Raw genomic sequence first — 19977 nt, forward strand, 5'->3', positions numbered from 1 at the left:
GCTCTTGTTTCCTCCCACTGCTGCTCCCGCTGGAGCGGTCAAGTTAGCGGGAACCATGGCAGCGCTTCCTGGTTTTCCACAATAAAATCAGAGATCGCGTTAAAAAAAAAAAAAAGCAACTGGTGCGCAAAAAAAATTGCAGGTACACGCAGTGTTGCCACTGTTGCTATGAAAAAGTAATCTGATTACTCACTTAAAAAAGTAGGTCCTTTATTTTATTATCTTATTTTATTTATTGCTGTGTTTTTTCTCTTTCTCTCTCTCTCTATATATATTGATTGTTTAAGTGCTTAAAAAGTAAAGTAGGTCCTTTATTTTATTATTTTATTATCTTATTTATTGTTGAGTTTTTCCTGGTGTAATCTTGATCTTTTTTGGTACATCTATATCTATCTATACATATTGATTGTTTAAGCGCTTAAAAAATAAAGTAGGTCCTTTATTTTATTTTACTAGTCTATTTTATTTTATTTATTGCTACGTTTTTCGGTGTTATCTTGATCTTTTTAGTATATATACAAATTAATAATACATATTATACGAGAATTTAAACACACATTTTCCAAAATAAATGTGTTTAAAAACTTGAAAGTAAAACAATTTAGCGTTTCTTCGACTTCAAATAACAAATAAAGATGGTATTTCTTGATTTAACATGAGGTTTTGTTTTGACACATGCGACTATTTCGATTGAACTGACAAAAACTTTCCTTTTCATTGCATTAATTTTTGGCTGAAATAATTTGACGAAGAATAAATAAGTTGTGTTATAAGATAACCAGGTGCAATGTTGCATAAAATATATGAAAACAAAAAGGAAATGTAATGAACTTTTATTTTTTAACTAATAATAAAAGCATGGACATTTATAACTTCCGTATATTAATTGGTATCTTCAGTTTAAATTAAAGTGATAAAGATACAAATCATTACCGTAATATTCTTGAAAATTGTATTAAATGATCTCACCATGTGACCATCGTGACCAAATACAAGTTATATTTTGGCTTCTATTTTTTATTTTAACCCTTCACTTACATTTCTTTTGCACGATTCAATAAGGATGTTTCAAATTGACACTTTAAAATGGGGAATTTATCTATTGATTAGTAGGTGCGCCAACGAGTGACAAGTAGCCAGAATTTTATTTTGAAAATACCAACGCACTCACCTGATATGAGCGACTCCAGGCAGTACAGGGTTGTCATGCGGGATACAACACTGCCCTCTACCGGTAAACATTTCACATTGAGGATAGTTATTTTGGTAATTAAACAAATATTACAGAACACACAGATTCAGGACAGCGAACGTTGAGAATAGAATATTTTTATTTTTCAATCAAGTTTGATATTATATGTACAGACGTTGGATCGATCTAGATTTTCTACAATTTAAAAACATCACCAGAGGATTGAAAGAGAGAAGAAAAAAAAAGATTCCAGTTCTTGATGAAAATCGATCTGCAAAAAGCTTTGAATCCCTGATGATTTTTCTTGGCACTTCAGGAGGAACAAGATTCAGTTTAAGAGCCGACAGTTCAATCATTTCTTAGTTCCATACGTCACTGGTTTGGCAAAGTTTGCAGCGTTAAAAATTAGCAGCGGGGAAAAAAAAAACACATCAAGGTTCAGAAGGTTAATCAGTAGCATTTTGTTTCACCCTGTACCCCAAAATATTCTTCCCCCGAAAATCTCACCAGGCGAACGATCAACCGATAAAAAATAGAAACTAAGAAAAATAACTTTCTACGTTTAGGGAGAAACAATTTTACAAATATAAACATTAAAAAGGAGGACGATGGCACGAGGAGTGATCGATCACGGCAACAAAACCTCAAAAGAGTTTTGGATTATTATTGCGATATTTACAAAAAAAAAAGCGTCAAGTACGACAACTTTGGGTTCAAGTCTTTGGGGGGGGAGGGCGGACAATCTTTGGGTCGGATGCGGGAGTGTGTTCAGTTTCCAGAGTAGAGGTCGACGGTGCTGGAGCTCATGCCTCGGCTCTCCCTCAAGTTCCCGCTCCTGCGACCCTGGAGGAATAGAAAAAAAAATACGATTTCGATGAGAATCGGTTTAATTTTCTTCAGACGTTCGTGTGGCTTCACTCGCCTGGTAGGGGTCGTCGCTGGTCTTGTTGAGATAGTTCAAGGAAGCAGCTCTTTTCATACTGAGGGAAGCGAAAAGATTCAGTCACTAATGGGTTTCAATGAGTCGGTTTAGAGAGTTTAAAGTCTCACTTGGTGCTGCGAGGTTCTGGAGGTCCGTTGCCCTGAAGTTTCTTCACCAGCAGCTCGCTGCTGCGACGCAGGACGTCCCGGAGCTTCCCGAGGGAGCCGCTGCGCTGGAGCGCGCCGCTGCCGTCCTGAGGACGAGCGAACACTTCAACACCTCATCCCACACTTTACACTGAAAACTATAGGAGAGTCGGATTTACGACACATTTTTAACCGTTCATTTCAATGAAACTAAATCTTCATTAAGCATTGAAAAAACGTTCATCACTTCCAAAAAGCTCAAATTCAATTTTATTTGTATTAAGAACGTTACATAAAAAATGTAATTACCAAAGATATCAGCTTGGAAATGTGAATAAGTAAGAAAAAATAAAAAAAATACGGATCATATTTCTGGCATTTTCAGTTGACGAGTGTTAATAAATTAAACTATTTAAACATCTTCAGTGAGGCACAAGATAAGAGTTGAAACTAGTGATGAAGCTTCGTGAAGCAGTGTCATGTTGTTTAGCGGTCAGTAGGTGGCGCCATCAGTTTAAAAAATGACGTGAAGAGTTGTTCAAAACAAAGGAAAATAGCACAGAGACCACCATCTAGTGGACTCTGAAAATAATGACACTGCTTCATGAAGCTTCATCAAACCATCAATAATAAAACACTTGAATACAACATGACTTGTGTTGGCACATGGACACATGTTCAGAGCAGACTCTCATCAAGTACCTTCAACCATCCATACTTACTTTGAATGTGTTTTTATATCCACTTCTTGCATGAATAAACGTTCAGTGTAGATAAATACTTTTTGGGAAAATTGGTAATTAAAATGTACATCGTACATATTCACCGTTCCTCACCTCAGTGGTCCACATTTTATTGATGATTGACCAGAGAAACATCTAAGCCTTCGTACCTGCAGATTTGTTTTTATTTATCTATGATAAAGCAACGCAGTGCGACCTTGTCACCAGCAGGGGGAGCAACCAGCCTAAAGAATAATCACTTACTAAATTCATTCATTAATTCATTTTCTACCGCTTTATCCCTTAGCGGGGTCGCGGGGAGACTGGAGCCTATCCCAGTATCATAGGGCGAGAGGCAGGGGACACCCTGGACAGGACGCCAGTCTGTCACAGGGCACACAAAGACAGACAACCATTCACACACACTTTCATACCTACGGACAATTTCCCAAAGTTCTGAATCAACCATGACAGATTTATTTCTCATACCTGGCACTACCCAAGGAATTTTATATGATACGATATTTTGTAAGTTACGCGTTAAGTATTTTAATGTGTTTTATCATCTTCACGTGAACGGATGCCTCGCAGATTCCGAAAACTGACCCGGAAGCTGCTAAGATAGGCCAAACATCTTTGGAGGTATTTCGACTTTTAAAAGGCAGTAACTTGCTAAAGATTTAAGCTACAGAGATTCAATTTAGTTTCTCAATGCATTTACTAATAATAAGGGAGAAGTTAGCGCTAAACTATCTTTAGCCTTTGTGGACAAACAAGTCCAAAAATGAAAGATCAAATTAGTCCAGACAGAGAAGTTCATGAAGGTGATTTTGAGCCTAAGAAGATCCCTGTAGGACCCCCGTACCACCCGTGAGAGGGTAACCAAGCCGACTCAAGTGCCCTTTTAATGGATGTAGAAACTCCTGCCGGGACAGATGGGACGCCTCGGTAAAAAACAAACAAATGAAGAACAACAGACGTCACAAATGAAAAACTTTATTTGAGAATACCAACAAGTGTTGATCACAATGCATAATGGTAGAGATAATGCAGTTCTACTAATCTAAGATGGTGCTTATAGACCACTCACGTACGTGAACTCAAGTCAACACTATATATGTCGCGCGTAGACGAGTCAATAAATAGGCATTCCACTAACACAACATTATTGTGATGAACACGTCGTATTTTTGTTCGCTGTCGAGCATCTGGGGCTGAAGAGGAATGAAGAGTCAAGGCAGGTAAAGCGGAGCGAGAAGCTGTACACTTTAAATACACTAAAGCCCACTGAACTAGACCACTGTACGCTCATTATTAGTCGCCAACCTTCTCCAGAAACCACCAGGTGTGTAGTGAGGTGCGCCTGTTACGGCTGTGTGTGTGCGTGTGCGTGAGAAACTGTACCACACACTACGCTACTTGCTTTGAGGAAGAAAAAAAAAAAAACGCTTCCAATCCGACACCTGTGGCGTTTCAAAATCATGCTCGATAGAAAGACGTAGACGAGTCTTCTTTCTTTAAATAGAAGCTCGATCAAGCCGAGGACGCGGGAGAGAGCGGCGTCCTTCAGGATCGCCATGGCGACCGTCGGGACCGTCATACGTGCATGGCCTTAGTTAAAAAATAACACTGCCTCAATATTCAGCCATAAATGAATGAATAAAAAAATGTAAACAAATCATACAAAAAAAACACATATAAAAACCGCAATGTTGCTTAAAACTATGAAACAATGCAGAACACGCCACGACGGATGCTCTCGCAGTTTTTAAGTCGAGTTACCAACAGTACCTAATGACAACAGAGGCGTTTGATCTCAGGAAAAAAAAAAAAAGGCTAAATACAGGCACTGGGTTTGAAGCCCGCGGTAAAGACGTGTTTTGTAGTTGAATGGTGAAGGCAACAGAGAGACCTAAGTGACGACGATGAATTACTTGACTAGAGAAATCAGTTGCTACACTCACATGGACGTGAAATGTATCTTTTCAACTGTCACAGGCAGGTTCAGACTTTCATTTCAACACTTCTCTCCTTCAGTCCAGTGGTCTCCAACCACCAGGCAAAGAAAGTAAATATAATGTATATCCTGTATTGATCATTACTCTCTTTATTACTTAAATTAACTTATTAAAAGACTGGATTTTCTTCGCTCGTTTCTCTTGACATGTGAAGATGCTCGTTTCAGGTATTTGAAAAATAAGCCTACATAGTAGCAAAACAAATATAGGGTCCATCTTGTTGAAGAGACACTACTTGAGAGCTTGGTTTGCTTTTATTTTTCCAGTTGTTCCATTTTTATCTGCCACACCCTAAATGCCAGTCCAGGAAAATAATGCAACCATTAAAATCTGTCTGCAGTTGAGGACACCTACTTTATTCCATGTCACGTTCCAAACATTAATGACAAGACAATAAGAAATATTTTATGAATTCAACTGCACATGTCGACTTGATCCTTACATTCTACACTCTACCAACCAGTTTGTGAGACAGTATCCGTATAAATAATAAACAATTTGTAATTTTTGTGTCTCTGAAAGGCAATTTATTTTAACCAAGGACCAGATCTTCTCAAATGCGTCATGCTAGTCTCGGTCTGACGACACGTTGCTCAAAAATACTACAGGTGTTATTGTCTTCCATCACCTCTAGATGGGAGCAAAAAAACAAGCCCAACGCTCCTGATTCACCGTTATTTTATCTTTACGTCATCCTGTCTTGAACTTGGAACATAAATGTCTCCAATGATCGAACCAGAAGCAGTCACTTCGTCGACAACATTATTTGTTTTTACAATCCAAACAGTCCATGTGAACGCAGCAACTTAAAAACCCCAAAAACTCTTCCCCCTAAACCTTCTTCCCCCGAAACAGATCTACGATGCATCTACATTTGTGTGCGCGTGAACGATGAGTGTCTTCCTCGGGTCGACCGACGACGACGTTTTTTAAAGAGGGTGTAAAGATCTACAAACTGGTGTCGAGTTAGTGGAGCGGAAAAAGAGGAAGATAGAGAGAGAGAATCACACTGAATGGAAGAGCGAGAAGATCAGAAGACCAAACGTCCCGGGCAGCTTTCACTTGAAGAGGGAACAGAGAGGAAGGACGTCCTCTGCCAGCAGGAGCAGCTGATTTGATGTGACAGAGGAAAACCAGAGGGAACGACTACAACACATCCGACTGAGATTTTGTTTGGGAAGGAGAGAAGGATGGAGGAATAATCTTGATGGCTTAGGCCTGATGAAAGAGAGAGAACAGACAAAACAGACAATAACACATATTGTAAGATTAAGAGTGTTGAATCTCAGTGTATCCCCATAACAGACTAAACTTCTTCTAACCATGTTTAGAAATAAACTGCTGTACTTTTCAATTTTCAATTAATTAAATTGGTATACAGGGTATCTGCAGGTTATAACACATGTTAAGTGCAAGTTAATAAGACTAAATATATTTGAATTGATGTCCTATAAAATGTAGACATGTGCAGAATGTGATTTTGACCTAATCGTGCCTTAGAAGATATACTTTTACACAAAGTTATACTTCCATAATCCATTTATGTTATCAATTGAAAAAAATGTGACTGTATTGTTTGAATTTTCTGTGAATATTGTCAGTAGAACTCCAACTATTATTTTAAAGATGCTCTTCACTACACTTATTTGTCTTGGACAGTGTGGGTCTATGTGAGCCCTAGACTGCTTTAAAACAGTGGGTTACAGACAGTGTTTTCATATGAAGTTCTACTCCTAGGCTAAGAAGAAGAAGAAACTACAAAAAAAAAAAAAAAAAAATTGATCTTGTTTTGTAAACAAATGCAAAAGTTGTATATGTCAAGATATCTTTCACGACATTGGATTAAACCGCACTGACACTGTAGGGTGACAACAACAGTGCATACATTCTACTGTCTACACTGGAAGCGCTTGTTATATTACCCAGAGTACTTCCCATTTATACCGCTATTTTTCTTATTGAAATGAAAGTACATTTTAGCCTAGAACTCTAAAAGGAAAATATTATAATCCCAACCCTCAGTCAACATGAGGGTGAGTAGAAAATGAGTTCAAATTTTAAATATAACATGCACTTATATTTACATGCAGGGTCTTGTTTATATTTGATAATGATATTCGTTATAAATATGTAAACCTGCACGATGAAGATTGTGACATTGTTATTCCGAGTCAGTGAATCAGTAATTCACATCTACTAAAGTGTTAACTTTCATCGTGACAATTAAAAGCGATGCATATAAAGGAGATGTTGGTGTGCGAGCACTGTGCTGGCAGATACCCTGTTACCAGCTGCTATAATAAGAGAGCCAATGACGCAGTTACAACGACTCTGTGACTCGGCTGTTTCCTCTCTGGGTACCAGAAATACTGAATCACCCAGCAACAGCACAGTTCCCGATCCACAGGCCACCGCAGTGAATATATTGTTTCTATATAGAACATCTTCTACACTATCATTCTCCTAGACTGTGTTGTTCAACCCACTTCATCACAGCCCACCCAACTTTGTCATGTGAAAGGTCAAGAGGGAAGGGTACAATCCACGGAGTCAAGAGAGGAAATCTGATTGGTTGTCATGGCAAGAGGAATCATCAAGGTTAGTGAGGAGGAGCAGGACGACATGGAAGCATGTTGATGTGCGAGGCAAAGGCAGGCGTTCAAGCACATGTGATCATGCGTGTTCGACGACACCGAGGCACGTACAGTACGATGAAGCAAACTTGTATGATAAAAATGCATTCAGATGATGAGATTACAAATGAAATATGGAAGAAATCCAAGAGGAAATATCTGCATGAGTTTCAAGGGAGGTTTAAAAAGGATAAACAACTCTATTTACCAAGTTAGAAACTGAAAACTACTGTTCAAATGACCAAACATTAAAAGCAAAAGAGCCTTAGTACTAAATTCCCACATGTTTTTCCCCTCCATGGTATTACCACTAAAGTAACGCCCAACAATCAATTGCATGCCATCACATGTTTCAAGACACACAGATGAACACACATGCTGCTGCGTTTTGCACGGTTATATTTACGGCGTTATGGGTTACAACATATGAGGAGCGAAGCGATCACAATCACACATGGAGACGAGGACATCCACAAAACTACTACTTGAAGGGTTTCTTATCCAGGACTTTTGAGTCGTGTGCGACCAATATTTAACTTGTTATTAAAATGTTATCTGTACAAATAAAACAAGTCTGTCCAAATAAATAAATTAAAATAATATAAATAATTAAATGACTTAATGTAAACTGTGTTTTTGATTGTAAAGCTTCAAATACAATGGGATATTTAATTAATCAGTGCTTACAGGATTTAAAAAAAGTTCTGGGTGTACTGACTGGTAGATTGTGATGAATGCTTATGTCTACAGTGTGACCTACACACCCTCAGCATACACAACTTCCCTGTTTGATTATATAACTATTCACGGCCACTGTGAGGTTTTAAGACTCCAGATAAAGGTCAAAACAGAAGGTCAAGGCTGACAAAGCTCTTAGCTTTACATACATATGGCTTGTGACTGCATCTCTGTTCACAGTCTAACTTGAACTTGACAACTGTAATCATCATCCTCAAGATGGTTTCCAAGCTAACTCTTAGAGGTAATGATATAGTAGCGTGAATGTGAGGCACGCAGACAGCACACATGGTACATTAGTTTGCATGTCTGGATCCTGCAGGCTGGCATTGCTGCATGCATGAGCAGGTCGGGGCTGAAGAAGGGTGTGGTGGAAAAAGGCACAAGCGGAGACTTGGCATGCCAGCTAGCACAGTGCTGCAGTTGAAGTTATATAATGGTCCGACAGAGAACGCCACTGCTGTCGGCCTCTCTTCAAATATATACTTCAGATTAAACCTTTTGAACCTAAGGAGTTTTTCAAAAGTACTTTGCGTCAATAACTCAATTAAAAATATAGATAAATCTGCCTTTTAATTTAATATTAACTATATTGATTGAATATGAATTGAACATCAATGATGGCTAGCATGCCTAAGGATGCGCTTGTGCCTTGTGTAGCTCTGCTGCATGTATGCAGAAGCATTGCAGGGAAACACACTCACATATTAAAAGAAAAAAAACAGTCACGCTTGCAAAAAAAAAGCGAGATGCTGAAAAAAAAAACACTGTCCATGTGCCAAGACAATAAATCAGCTTCCAGAAATTTAGCTGCATCACAGACAGAGCAAGGACAGAAAAACAAAAATCTATATTATATTGAATTTTTAAACCCAATTATTTCAAGAAAACTGAGTAAGTATTGACTCGAGCTTTCAAATTTAGCAGCAGGGCAAAAGGTTTTTTGGTATGACTTAAAAGTTACAAAAAAAAACACTTTTACTTCCCCTTCTGTCAAACTACTACCATAAAACATGATATAATAAAAACCTGCTGCTCTGATTATCAGCTGAACATACTTTTGTTTTACGACTTAAGTGGTCGTTAACCAAACATTTGTCGAAAACAGCTGAGTCACACTGCCTCATAGGATAGACTATCGCTGCAAACACTCCCGCCCTTGCTCGTTCCGTGATGCTGATTTTTAGGTCAACCACTGTGGATTTGTACTCACCCCGTTCCACTCCACGCCCATACTCACTTCCTCGCCGGTCTCGGAGCCGCTTTCGTACTTAACACTGGACAGGCTGTCGCGGCTCCTTCGCCTGTCGCCGTCTGTATCCTTCAAGATCTCCACCACGCGGGTCTGGTGAATTGGGTCGATGCCCTAATGGGGGAGAAGCCAAAACATATTAGTAACTAGCAGTGACAGATGAAGAGAAACTAGCCGAGTGTCATGGGTAAGCGTGCACGTTTGATGGGAATGTTAAGGTGAATCCATGTTGAGGAGTAATATCACAAAAAAAAGAACTTAAAGACACGGTGCATGACTGTGAGATGGTAGTGATGTTAGTGAGAATTAATTCTAGCTACAGAGACAAAACACTTACTGTGTTGCTCTGGATCCAAAGCAATGTAGAGAGAGAGGGGGAGAAGATACCATCAGATTGGACTCTGGTATATATTTCAATATTTCGGGAGATATATCTGCACGATCACGCTGCTAAGTGGAGTCGGAAATAGAGCTGACCTGCTTGCGTGACCTGACGGCGCACTCCTCCAGAGTCTCAGCGGCTTCCAGTTTGCCCTGGCGGCGGTAGAGGGCGCCCAAGTTCCTCAGGGTGGTGTTCACTGTAGGGCTAAAGGATGAAAAAGTAGGTGAATAAGTTACAATTTCAAACGCTTATCATCAACCAGCAAGTCAGGTAAATGTATAGAACCGCCATGTTGTAAACTCAAAGCCAGGGGGCCAAATCTGATTGGAATTTTTAAGTGTCTTAAAATCAAAGTATATGAATCTTCCTATGGATCATGGTGACCTTTAAAGAGATGTCAGTGTCTGAGATAAGATAAGGAACAGAGAATATGGATGTCAATAATTAATACAGAGACTTCCATTAACAGTAAAAGTGGTGTTGAGACTATTTCATGGATTGATTCCAATGTTTGGTGAAGAAAAACAAGATTAGAAATAGGATAGATCAACTCCGAGAACGAATAAAAACAAATCTGTCCAATAGTTCTTGTTAAAGGCAGTTTAGTGAGTAAAAATATAAAGTTAATTTAGCTCACAACTAAGACTGTGAGACGAAAAACTGCTTCGTATTCCCAGTTACAAGACAGTTTGATAAATACACATTTTGTTCACCCCATGATTAAAGGTGCTTAAAATATTTGTGGTCGAGTTTGACTTGATTCAAGATCGAAGAGATGGATCCTGTCCTTCATTTTCTCTCACCTGTTCACTTTGCAGGCCTTGTACCAGCCGCCATACTCTCCGTAGGGCGTGTTGTCTCTGTGTTTGCCCTGGAAGTAATAAGGGAGAAAGAGGTGAGAAGGGAGGTGCTGCTTCAAAACTGGTTTAACTACTGTGTTTACTTAAAACCAATATTCCTCCCCAGGGAGTCATTTTGTTCGAGAAGAAGAAGCGTGACTATCACCTTTCACTTTCCGGGACAGTTTTCAGATCAATAATCTCACCCATCAATCTCACTCATCTCATAATTTATTCATCGCACCCAGTACGAGTTTCACTTTGTTCAAGATGGCGACATAAAAACACCACTCACCTTGCTCATCTCCTCCCTCTCCTCTGCATGCATCCAGATGGGCTTGTTTTCAGCTGCAGACAAACACATAGCAGAGCATTGTTCCACGAGCATCACAACAGGAAAACAACAAAACACTTGATCTCTGGGGGGTTTATTCTATCCTTGGAAACGTTTTTTTCCATCGAGCAGAGGAGGCCGACCTCCCCGGAGGGAGAGAGAATATGTTGATTTTGCCTTTTGCTAACATCACAGAGCGTTTGAGTCACTCTTTCAAATACTCTCGGAGACACAAAACAACACAGGAAGGTTGAACTGGAAAGAATAATGGTTATTTATTTAGATAAAATAAACATTTTATTCAAATAGCAGCAGGTACATATGTACATATTTTCTACAGATAATGTACCTTTGTGAATCATCAGAATCATCAAGAGTTATTTAATAGTTGCAGAATATTGCAAAATCTTAGAAGCAATTTAATAACAGAAACTCCAACCACCAAAACAAAGTTAGACCAAAAAAACATTTTCTTCTGGACACTCCGCAGATCGCCGCCATCATTCTTAATTTAGTTTTGACACGATCAAAGTTGCTTTTTTTTTCAAAGAAATTGTGTCTGAATGATGGTGGTTGCCCCAGTGCTTAGGACATGATCCAGTTACAGACTCAGCTTGCTGGAGACAAACGTAGGTTAACGGTGGAGGGAAAAATAATAGGTGGAAAAGAATCCTTACCATCAACGGATCCAAACTCCTTCTCATGAGCTCGGGTCAGAATTTCTTTATACAGAATTTCTGCTTCCTTGTATTTCCCTTGTTTGAGAAAGCATGAGGCCTTAAGAAGAGAGAAGAGGATTAGCGGTAGAATAGCACTAGAGAGCAGAACTTAATAAATATGTTTTTCTCTACTTTTTGAGCGATATTTTACGAAAACCATAATAACACAACTTCCCAATTGAACTTCTATAGTGAATTTCCTTAAATTTAATATTTCCATCAACATATTGTTCAATATCCTTCCTAATATTTTCTTGACTGTCTCACCAGATTGTTCTTTGTTTTGGCCACGTTGGGATCATCAGGACCAAGTCTGCATTCATAGATCTCCAGAGCCCGGCAGTAGTAGTACTCCACCTCCTCGTATTTGCCTTGATTCTGACACAGCAGAGCCAGGTTGTTCAGCTGCTTGGCCACGTCTGGGTGGTCTTTCCCCAGGACCTGGAAGGATAAATAAACAAGTCACCTTAAAAAAAAAAAAAAAAAGTTCTCTGGTATACGCTTACACTAAACAGTCTCACTGTGCTAATGCATTCATTCAATGAAATAAAATCTTGATCGATATCAGAACAGTGAGCTTTTAGAAAAGACTCCCACCATGTGCAGTGCGGTAGAGTTTCTCTCCTGGGATTCATGTGATCCACTTAAAGCTGTGATCTCAATTATACTCTCTAATTGTGCGCTGACCTCCGCGGGAAACATCACATTCGACGGAACAATTTGATCTATTGTCTAAATATAGACGCAGCGGATCCATTGGTGACATTTGTGAACCATTGTTCGAAAGACTTTTGTCTATTGAAACCGTCGTCCGGGGATGTGACCCACCTTCTCTCTGATCTCCAGAGCCCTCTTGCACAGCGGCTCAGCCTCCTTGTACTTGCCCCTCTTTCCATACAGCACAGCCAGGTTGTTCAGTGTCGCCGCCACCTGGAAAAAAAAGTTAAATCAAAATGCAATTTACTGAATGGGCAGTTTAGAATCACAAGAGTGATCACAAGTGCCGCCCATCGCCGTTCATCAAAAACCCCAATTGAATTAGACGTCCAAAGTGAATTACAGTCTGAAAAGCCATGTTCCTGAATCATTACTCATGGTGGAGTTGGTTTGTGTAAGAGGTAAACTGCGGAGCTGTGCAGATCGCAACAACAACTCATGACTTCTGTTCAGAGAAAACATTGGTTAAGCCATAGTTGTACATTTTAACGCAGCTTAACTAGCGATCTAGGGTTTAAATTTATTCATGTAAACACTGCAGTGCTTTTTGTCTGTGGCAACACAATTTAATCATGATACTCGAGCCACCAAATGGCAGATTTTTGAACCCAATCTTTACACATGAATAATAGATGAAAAGACGATGACTGAGTCTTACAGCTGGATGGTCTTTGCCGAGAGTTTTCTCCCGGATAGACAGAGCGTCATTGAGAAGATGAGCAGCCTCTTTGTACTTATTTTGATCCCTAAAACAAAAGACAAAAACAAGGCTTAGAACATTTGTCATTTGATCACAGTATTGAGTGTTTTGTCTTCACCTGTACACCAAAGCCAGGATGTTGAGCATGGTGGCCACATCAGGATGGTCATGTCCAGAAGTCTTCTCCAGGTCCTCCAGGGCCTGTTTGCAGAGGGGCACGGCTACTTCGTACCTTCCCTGCGAAGCGTACTGGATCACCAGGTTGTGCAGAGTTCTCAGCCGGGCTGGGATCTCGTAGCCCCCTTGCTGAGCTGCTGCCACTGCTGCACTGTTGTGTTGGTGCTGCACTGTAGGGACAGTGAGGAAAATCCATATAGTTTAGTAAGTGACTGGAAGGAATCGATTGTTCATAACTGAGCTAACATTTAATTGGACCATATTTCAAACTCAAGGCTTGCGAGCCAACCAAGTTAGTTAACTACGGCAACACGTTTTGATAATTTGGGAAAAAGAAAATCAAGATTAAATAGTAACCATAGCTTGTGAACTCATCAAAGGCGTATCTAAAAAGGTATCTAATGCTAAAATTGTGGACCTTTGCAAAGGTGAGTTTGAATCGTAAATGGTGCAGAACTACACTTCTTTTGAGGGCAAATGGAAAAGATGGTGGTTTACGACTTACTTCCTTGTCCATGTTCCTCCTCATCATTGGGGAAAAGATCATCAAGAGAGTCTTTTGAGGTTTCCTTATCTTTTTCCTCCTGCTGAGAGATAATTCCACTTTGTTTACGTTATGATCTCAAGACAAGACATTCAATTAAAAGAGTAGAGATGCGTTTCTCTCGGTTTTCTGATAACCAGGGATGGGAAATTACTCTGTGGTACTTACAGTGGGTGAGATGTCCTCGTCATATTTCTTGAGCTGGTTCATGAACTCCAAGTGTTTCTTCTCTTCCTCCAGCTGAGCAACATTCTGCTCACTCTTCTGCAGTTTCTGCTGGGTGTTGGCCAACTCGTCCCGCAGCCACTGGTTCTCCTGGCAGAGCCTCCTCACCTGGGCGCGCAGCTTCTGCTTCTCTGACTCCACAGCATTCAGGTGGTTGGACAGCGCCATCATAACCTTGAATGGAGACAACTTGTTTTAACACGATACAAAAATCACTTCCTACTAGCGAAGCAGAAGCTTTAAAAAAGGTATTTTTCCAATGAGTCACAATCATCACACCAGTAATGCTTGAAAAAAAAATGGAAGTTGTGCAAAAACCACCCCAGAGTTCCAACAAAAACAGTGAAGCCACGTTACCTGAGCTTCGCCGAGACCCAGCTCAATCATCTCCACCGACTTGCGCAGCAGGTTGGATTTCTCGTGCACCAAGTTGGCCTCCTCATCCTTCTTTAAGCACTTGATGGTTTCCAACAGGCTGTGGAGGATGGAGTTGTGCTCATTCTTAAGCGCCTCTAGGCCCTGGATCACCAGCTTTGTATTGGAGATGATTTCTTCTTGAGTGAGCTTCTCAAGCTTCTCTTCTCGAGGGTAAACCATTGTGGACATTGTTTCTGGAGCTCAGGGAAACCTGAAACGAGTAAAAGGAAAATATGTTTAAAAAAGAAGCTAAAATTAAAGGCAAATCTCTACAACATTCATCGTCTTGTTTTAATGTAAATGCTTCATACTAAGTATTCTCTAGTTTCTTATATGAATTATCAGGTTGTTTATTTCTACTACATAGTCACTATAACACATACAGATGGTAGAATTACTAGTGTTGCTTGGCAGCAGTCATGGTGATCTAATGATTAGATAGTTCCAGTAATGAATTGATTTTCTGTTCTAAATGACATCAAGATACTGCAGTATGATGAAAGCTCTGTGTTGATACAAGACATTTCAAAAACCAGATGATAAGCCTGAAAAAGATCACTTGATTGACAGAGACATTTCATATCTATTCCAGGGAGATACTACTGCAGGTGCTGGACTTGTGTCAGTTCCCCTATACACCATTTGTGATTCACTGAGCAACAATGTTTTGTTGTCATCAAACAAGTATAACAACAAGCTCTGCCTTCTTTTAAATGTGATCCAAGCTGTGATGAGTAATAAACATTAAAATAGGGGGTAAACTATCAGCAATGAGTTTGATGAAAATTGACAAAATACACAATTTATTTTTTATAAATGTATAAAAATGCAAACCAGACCCGGGTCGTGGGCAGACTGGAGCCTATCCCAGTACCCATGCAAAGCAAATTATTTTATATTAGGCACCACAACCTTTACCTGTCCCCCAATTTCATTCCCTTCTATTATTGACAAGTGTTCAGAATCATCTAGTATCGACACATGTGGGCCAAAATTAACTTCGACGTTCGACTTTAAAATTAATATTAGATAAGTGGAATCAATAATTGCCTCTTTTGAGTCAGCGCAGTGAGATCATGCTAAAAAAAACAATGGCCATTGGGGTTTAGTATTAAATTATGTCTAATGTCTGTTCTATTTGGGACCAAGTTAAACAGAAACTATTAAGCAAAGTACCAAATCAACAACAATGAATCTGAAAATGTTTCCCCCTTTTTATTTTATAAAAAAGAAAATCCAACGGTTACCGCTATCAAGTCTGATTTTCAGTGCCTCATCACAGACACTGTGATTTGATTTGTCAATGAAAAAGCTCTGATCCAGACTTCATGGGCTGTTGTTTGAAGATAAGAGTAAAAGAAGATCAAGCTCAAGTGAATCCTTTCAAGCAGACATATCTGCAACAGATTCACTTTGGTAAAACACTTTTTTTCCTTCAATACGAAGTGTATGAAAGACAATATTAAGAGCAACAGGCAGTGAGTAAAGGAAACCCCTGTTTAAATTGAGAACCATAACGTTCTACATCTCTCGTGCTCTTTAGCCTAAACAACAATCACAACAGTAACCTCAGGACAAGTTTAATAAAGAAACATATCTTCTCTGGCTCAAAAGTTAAGACGCAGTATTGTAAGGGTTGAGGCATGTGACATTCAGGACATAAACAACCCTAAGGGATAAACAGACTTGTCCGCCTCTAAATCTACAGTTGCTTTGTTTGTAACGATGCGTCACAACCCTCTACTTACACTTGGTCTGTTTCCGATTAGTGTATTTTCGAAATAACTAGACAACAGAAATGGTTTAACACAATAAAAAAAATTGTGTACACCATTTAATTTAAGGCGTATTGAATTCCGGACAACATTGTAAAAGATTTAACAAGCAACCTTCTAGTCAATGTTTACTTTAGAGAGTTTACTAAACCAGAAAATGTAACCTCAGCGTGGTTCATCAATGTATCATGGTTAGAAGGAGAGGTCGAAACAACATCCATCCATAAAGGTCCTTGAAAATACGCCCAAATTATTCCAAATCGATTCGTCCTCAGAAAAAAACCTTTTGGTCTCAAATAGAATTACCAGAGAGGAATGAAGAATGAAAACAAAGAAAAATACAGAGCTTCCAGCAGGAGGATGATGATCTTCCCAGACGTTCAAAACCACCCAGCAGTGCAAAGAGCAGCAAAGAGAGAGACTGGCCCCGCCCACAGAAGGAGGAGAGAGATGTATGGCCAAGGAGAGCAGGTTGGATGGGGGAGGGAGATGCAGCTTCTTTCAATGAACTCAATGACTTGATGCCAAAAAGCCTTAACAAGGATTTGATTCGAATGATATCATCATCATATGAGAGAATTGCTACTGTATCGTTTGTGGATTACCATAATATTGATCCAAGGCATTTGCCCAGGGATGACTAAAACATTTACTGTGAAAAATGCAACTGACTCAGCATATCTGATCAGCCACGAAAGCTGCACCACTACTTTTGTGACTTTCACCTAGAAAATAAAAAGCAATTAAGAGAGAAACTGATTGGCCTCGATCGTATTCTTTTGATTATCAGTTCAAGACGTTGTAGTCAATTCAATGTACAACCATGTCAACAACAATTATGACATGCAGTTACATCATATCTCTCTTCCAGTATGACCAGACCCTATATTTTACTGTCAGACGGTGTCTTATCTTTCTTTGACACCAGTAAAATAGTAGCCTGACCTATGTAGACACGTTACTTGTATTGAATTTAATGAAAAGGATAAACATGATATTAAATATTAAAGATCATACTGGCAAACTCAAATTAATCATATCACATTCTCCCAATTTAAACGTGACTCATCAAGCATTAGAATTCCTCAAAATGTATTTATTTTTATTTAACTTATGTTTTACTTTGTAGGTTATTTCTCACAGATTGTTTTATTTTATTGTCCGCCCAGGTTTGACGAAAGTATTCAGTTAACCAAGATTACCAGAGCAATCATATGACTCTGGTATGCAAGATGATCAAAGGTCAAAAACATTGCAGTCAAGTAAAACAGTGCAAGTCCGAGAAAACAAACAAGATGTAATTGACATTATGCTTTAAATAACTTCATCCAATTGTCATCTGTATCAATCATGTCAATCCGTAGGGGTTACAAATAAACCACCAGAGTATAAAAGTGATTTTCCTAGTTTGACACTTTCAATGAGGGATATAGTTCAGTTTTTGCAGTAAAAATAAAGTAATGATTTATGAGCTGAAGATCAACAAAAAACATGTTTTACCTAAAGTAAGAATATAACTAGTTAACTTTGAGTGTTGGATTGGTTTTACGAATTTGTAAATAGCCATGCTAATCTTCTTTTCTGAGGAAAAGCTGAGCTGTATTTAAAAGTACTGACTGAAGGCATGCATACCAGAAGAATGGCGTGCTAGTGTTCCTGCTCAACAATACATGGTCATTGTAAAACAGGATCGTAAGAAGTAGACAAAAGGTTATATTAAATTGACAATTAACTCAGTGATGCCATAAACTGTAGGTGTTACAAGAAAACGGCAAACCTAATTTTAGATTAGTTGATTTAAATCCCAATGTAAAGCATATGAGCATATAAGAGCATATAAGCAGATGAAGGCAACTGTTACATTTTTATGTCATTTCAGAGATGACAAAAATTAGGACTTAAATAAAATAAAACTCTTATTAAATGTCCTGTTTTGCTTCATTTTTTCTCCCAGACAACATTTTAACGCACTAATCTATACTATTCTTCTAGTATAGTAAACATTATAATCCATGTCAACAAGACCCACTAGTGACATCTAAATAATGATAAAATATTTTCTACGATCCTAAAATAACGGTTTGAGAAACATTCAATATACAAAATTTCAAAAGCAACACAGCCTTTGATATTAATTCAAAACATGTTGCAACGTTGATCAATAATCTCTTGTTTTTGTCTATGGAAGACTGCGCACAAATGTCTATAAATAAAGATGGTTCTCAACCAAATCTAACTGGTCTTTGTTTAATGATTTGCTCTAAATAACCGGCACTATGTCATCTATTTATGCCTGAAGAGTTTGGATCGTAGCTAATTGTTAAACGAGGGGAATTTTTGAAAGAAACCCATCCTTCACATCAACATCCGACACAAAGAGGAGGCAGCATTCAGGGAGGGTGTGGCAGGACTTGTGGAAACCAGGAGGGAAGGAGTCCAGAGAGCAGTCATCCATTACATCACGATGACCAGAACTCTATAAAAAAAGCTAGACATGAAGCTTTTTATTTATTCTTGGAAACATTGCATCTGTCAAACTTATGACACCTGTTTGTTTAGAGATTTCAGTTTGTTTTCCTTCAGTGCACTTCCCCGTGATGACGTTGGATGGAAGCAAAACAACTGTTTAATTCAATATGATAAAGAAATATACGGTATTAAAACACGAAATTTCCGAACTTAATTTTAGAAATGAGACTTTAGGGTGGAGTTTAAAACCACAGCGTCATTCATTGAATGAGTATATAACCTTCATTGCCTCAATATCAATTGGATTATTATTGTCTGCATTCACCAGTGTCGCCCGAAGAGAACATGTTCTGTTTGAAAAATAAATATTGAGCCACATCGATATGCAGTTTCTTCCGCCTGACCGACGAGCTAGCTCCAGCTAACCCGTTAGCATCACCACTCCCTGTTTGTTGTCAGCCTCGTCTTTTAAAAAAAAAACTTGAGCTTTCAATTCTGATATTGTTTTTTTGGAAAACTATCTTATAATTACCACAAGAAATACACACACAATGCCGTTATTGATAAATATTGAAAATGCAATCGCTTACCGAGAGCTAGGACTGACGGCTAGTTCAGCCCCTTTAAATCCAAAATGTCTGCGGCACCGCAGGATTCTCCCGTCAGCCACTGCGGCAAGCTATGGGATGACGTCATGTTTTGTTTTCGTTGGACAAAAGTTGTTCATGACTTTTTGTTTAAACTTTTTTTTGGTGATTATTTTACCTCTTTACGAAATAAAAAGAAACTTGATGAATTAATGACCATTTTTAAAGTGGTTTTAAATATCGCCGTTTTGAGACATTTCTTCAAAGTCTGTTCAAATATTTTATTTCTATCAGTTACACAATGATTCAGAGTAATTTTCTAATCGGTGTACTTTTATTTCGTGACTCTGCCGAGGAACCTTGTGGATGTTATCAAAAGAAAAAACATTAAAATTACCTTCATTGGTATGGATTTTAAAATCAAAAGACAAAGATCATTTAAGGAGCAACAGCACCTTCTACTGGGAAA

General features: G+C 38.7%; 1 protein-coding gene across 4 annotated transcripts; it reads right to left on the reverse strand.

Moving 5' to 3' along the window:
* Nucleotides 1–1313: 1313 nt before the first annotated feature.
* On the reverse strand, nt 1314–19605 carry klc1b (kinesin light chain 1b). Of its 4 annotated transcripts, none has more exons than XM_087802037.1 (16): nt 19512–19605; nt 14618–14888; nt 14204–14434; nt 13997–14075; nt 13433–13661; nt 13273–13360; nt 12726–12827; nt 12165–12338; nt 11856–11955; nt 11140–11192; nt 10809–10876; nt 10101–10209; nt 9585–9737; nt 2243–2367; nt 2115–2172; nt 1314–2035 (listed from the first exon to the last, which is right to left on the reverse strand). In XM_087802037.1, exons 2-16 carry the CDS (start codon nt 14864–14866, stop codon nt 1961–1963), a joined length of 1893 nt encoding a protein of 630 aa, XP_087658163.1. In that variant the 5' UTR covers nt 14867–14888; nt 19512–19605; the 3' UTR covers nt 1314–1960. The 4 variants fall into 4 exon arrangements, with proteins under 4 accessions (XP_087658163.1, XP_087658162.1, XP_087658165.1 ...); XM_087802036.1 differs by having other exon boundaries at nt 13997–14078; XM_087802039.1 differs by lacking the exons at nt 1314–2035; nt 2115–2172; nt 2243–2367 and adding an exon at nt 3963–6218 and having other exon boundaries at nt 9612–9737; nt 13997–14078.
* Nucleotides 19606–19977: the final 372 nt, after the last annotated feature.

This window comes from Callionymus lyra, chromosome 11 (assembly GCF_982586985.1).
Source record: "Callionymus lyra chromosome 11, fCalLyr1.hap1.1, whole genome shotgun sequence".
Classification (NCBI taxonomy): domain Eukaryota; kingdom Metazoa; phylum Chordata; class Actinopteri; order Syngnathiformes; family Callionymidae; genus Callionymus; species Callionymus lyra.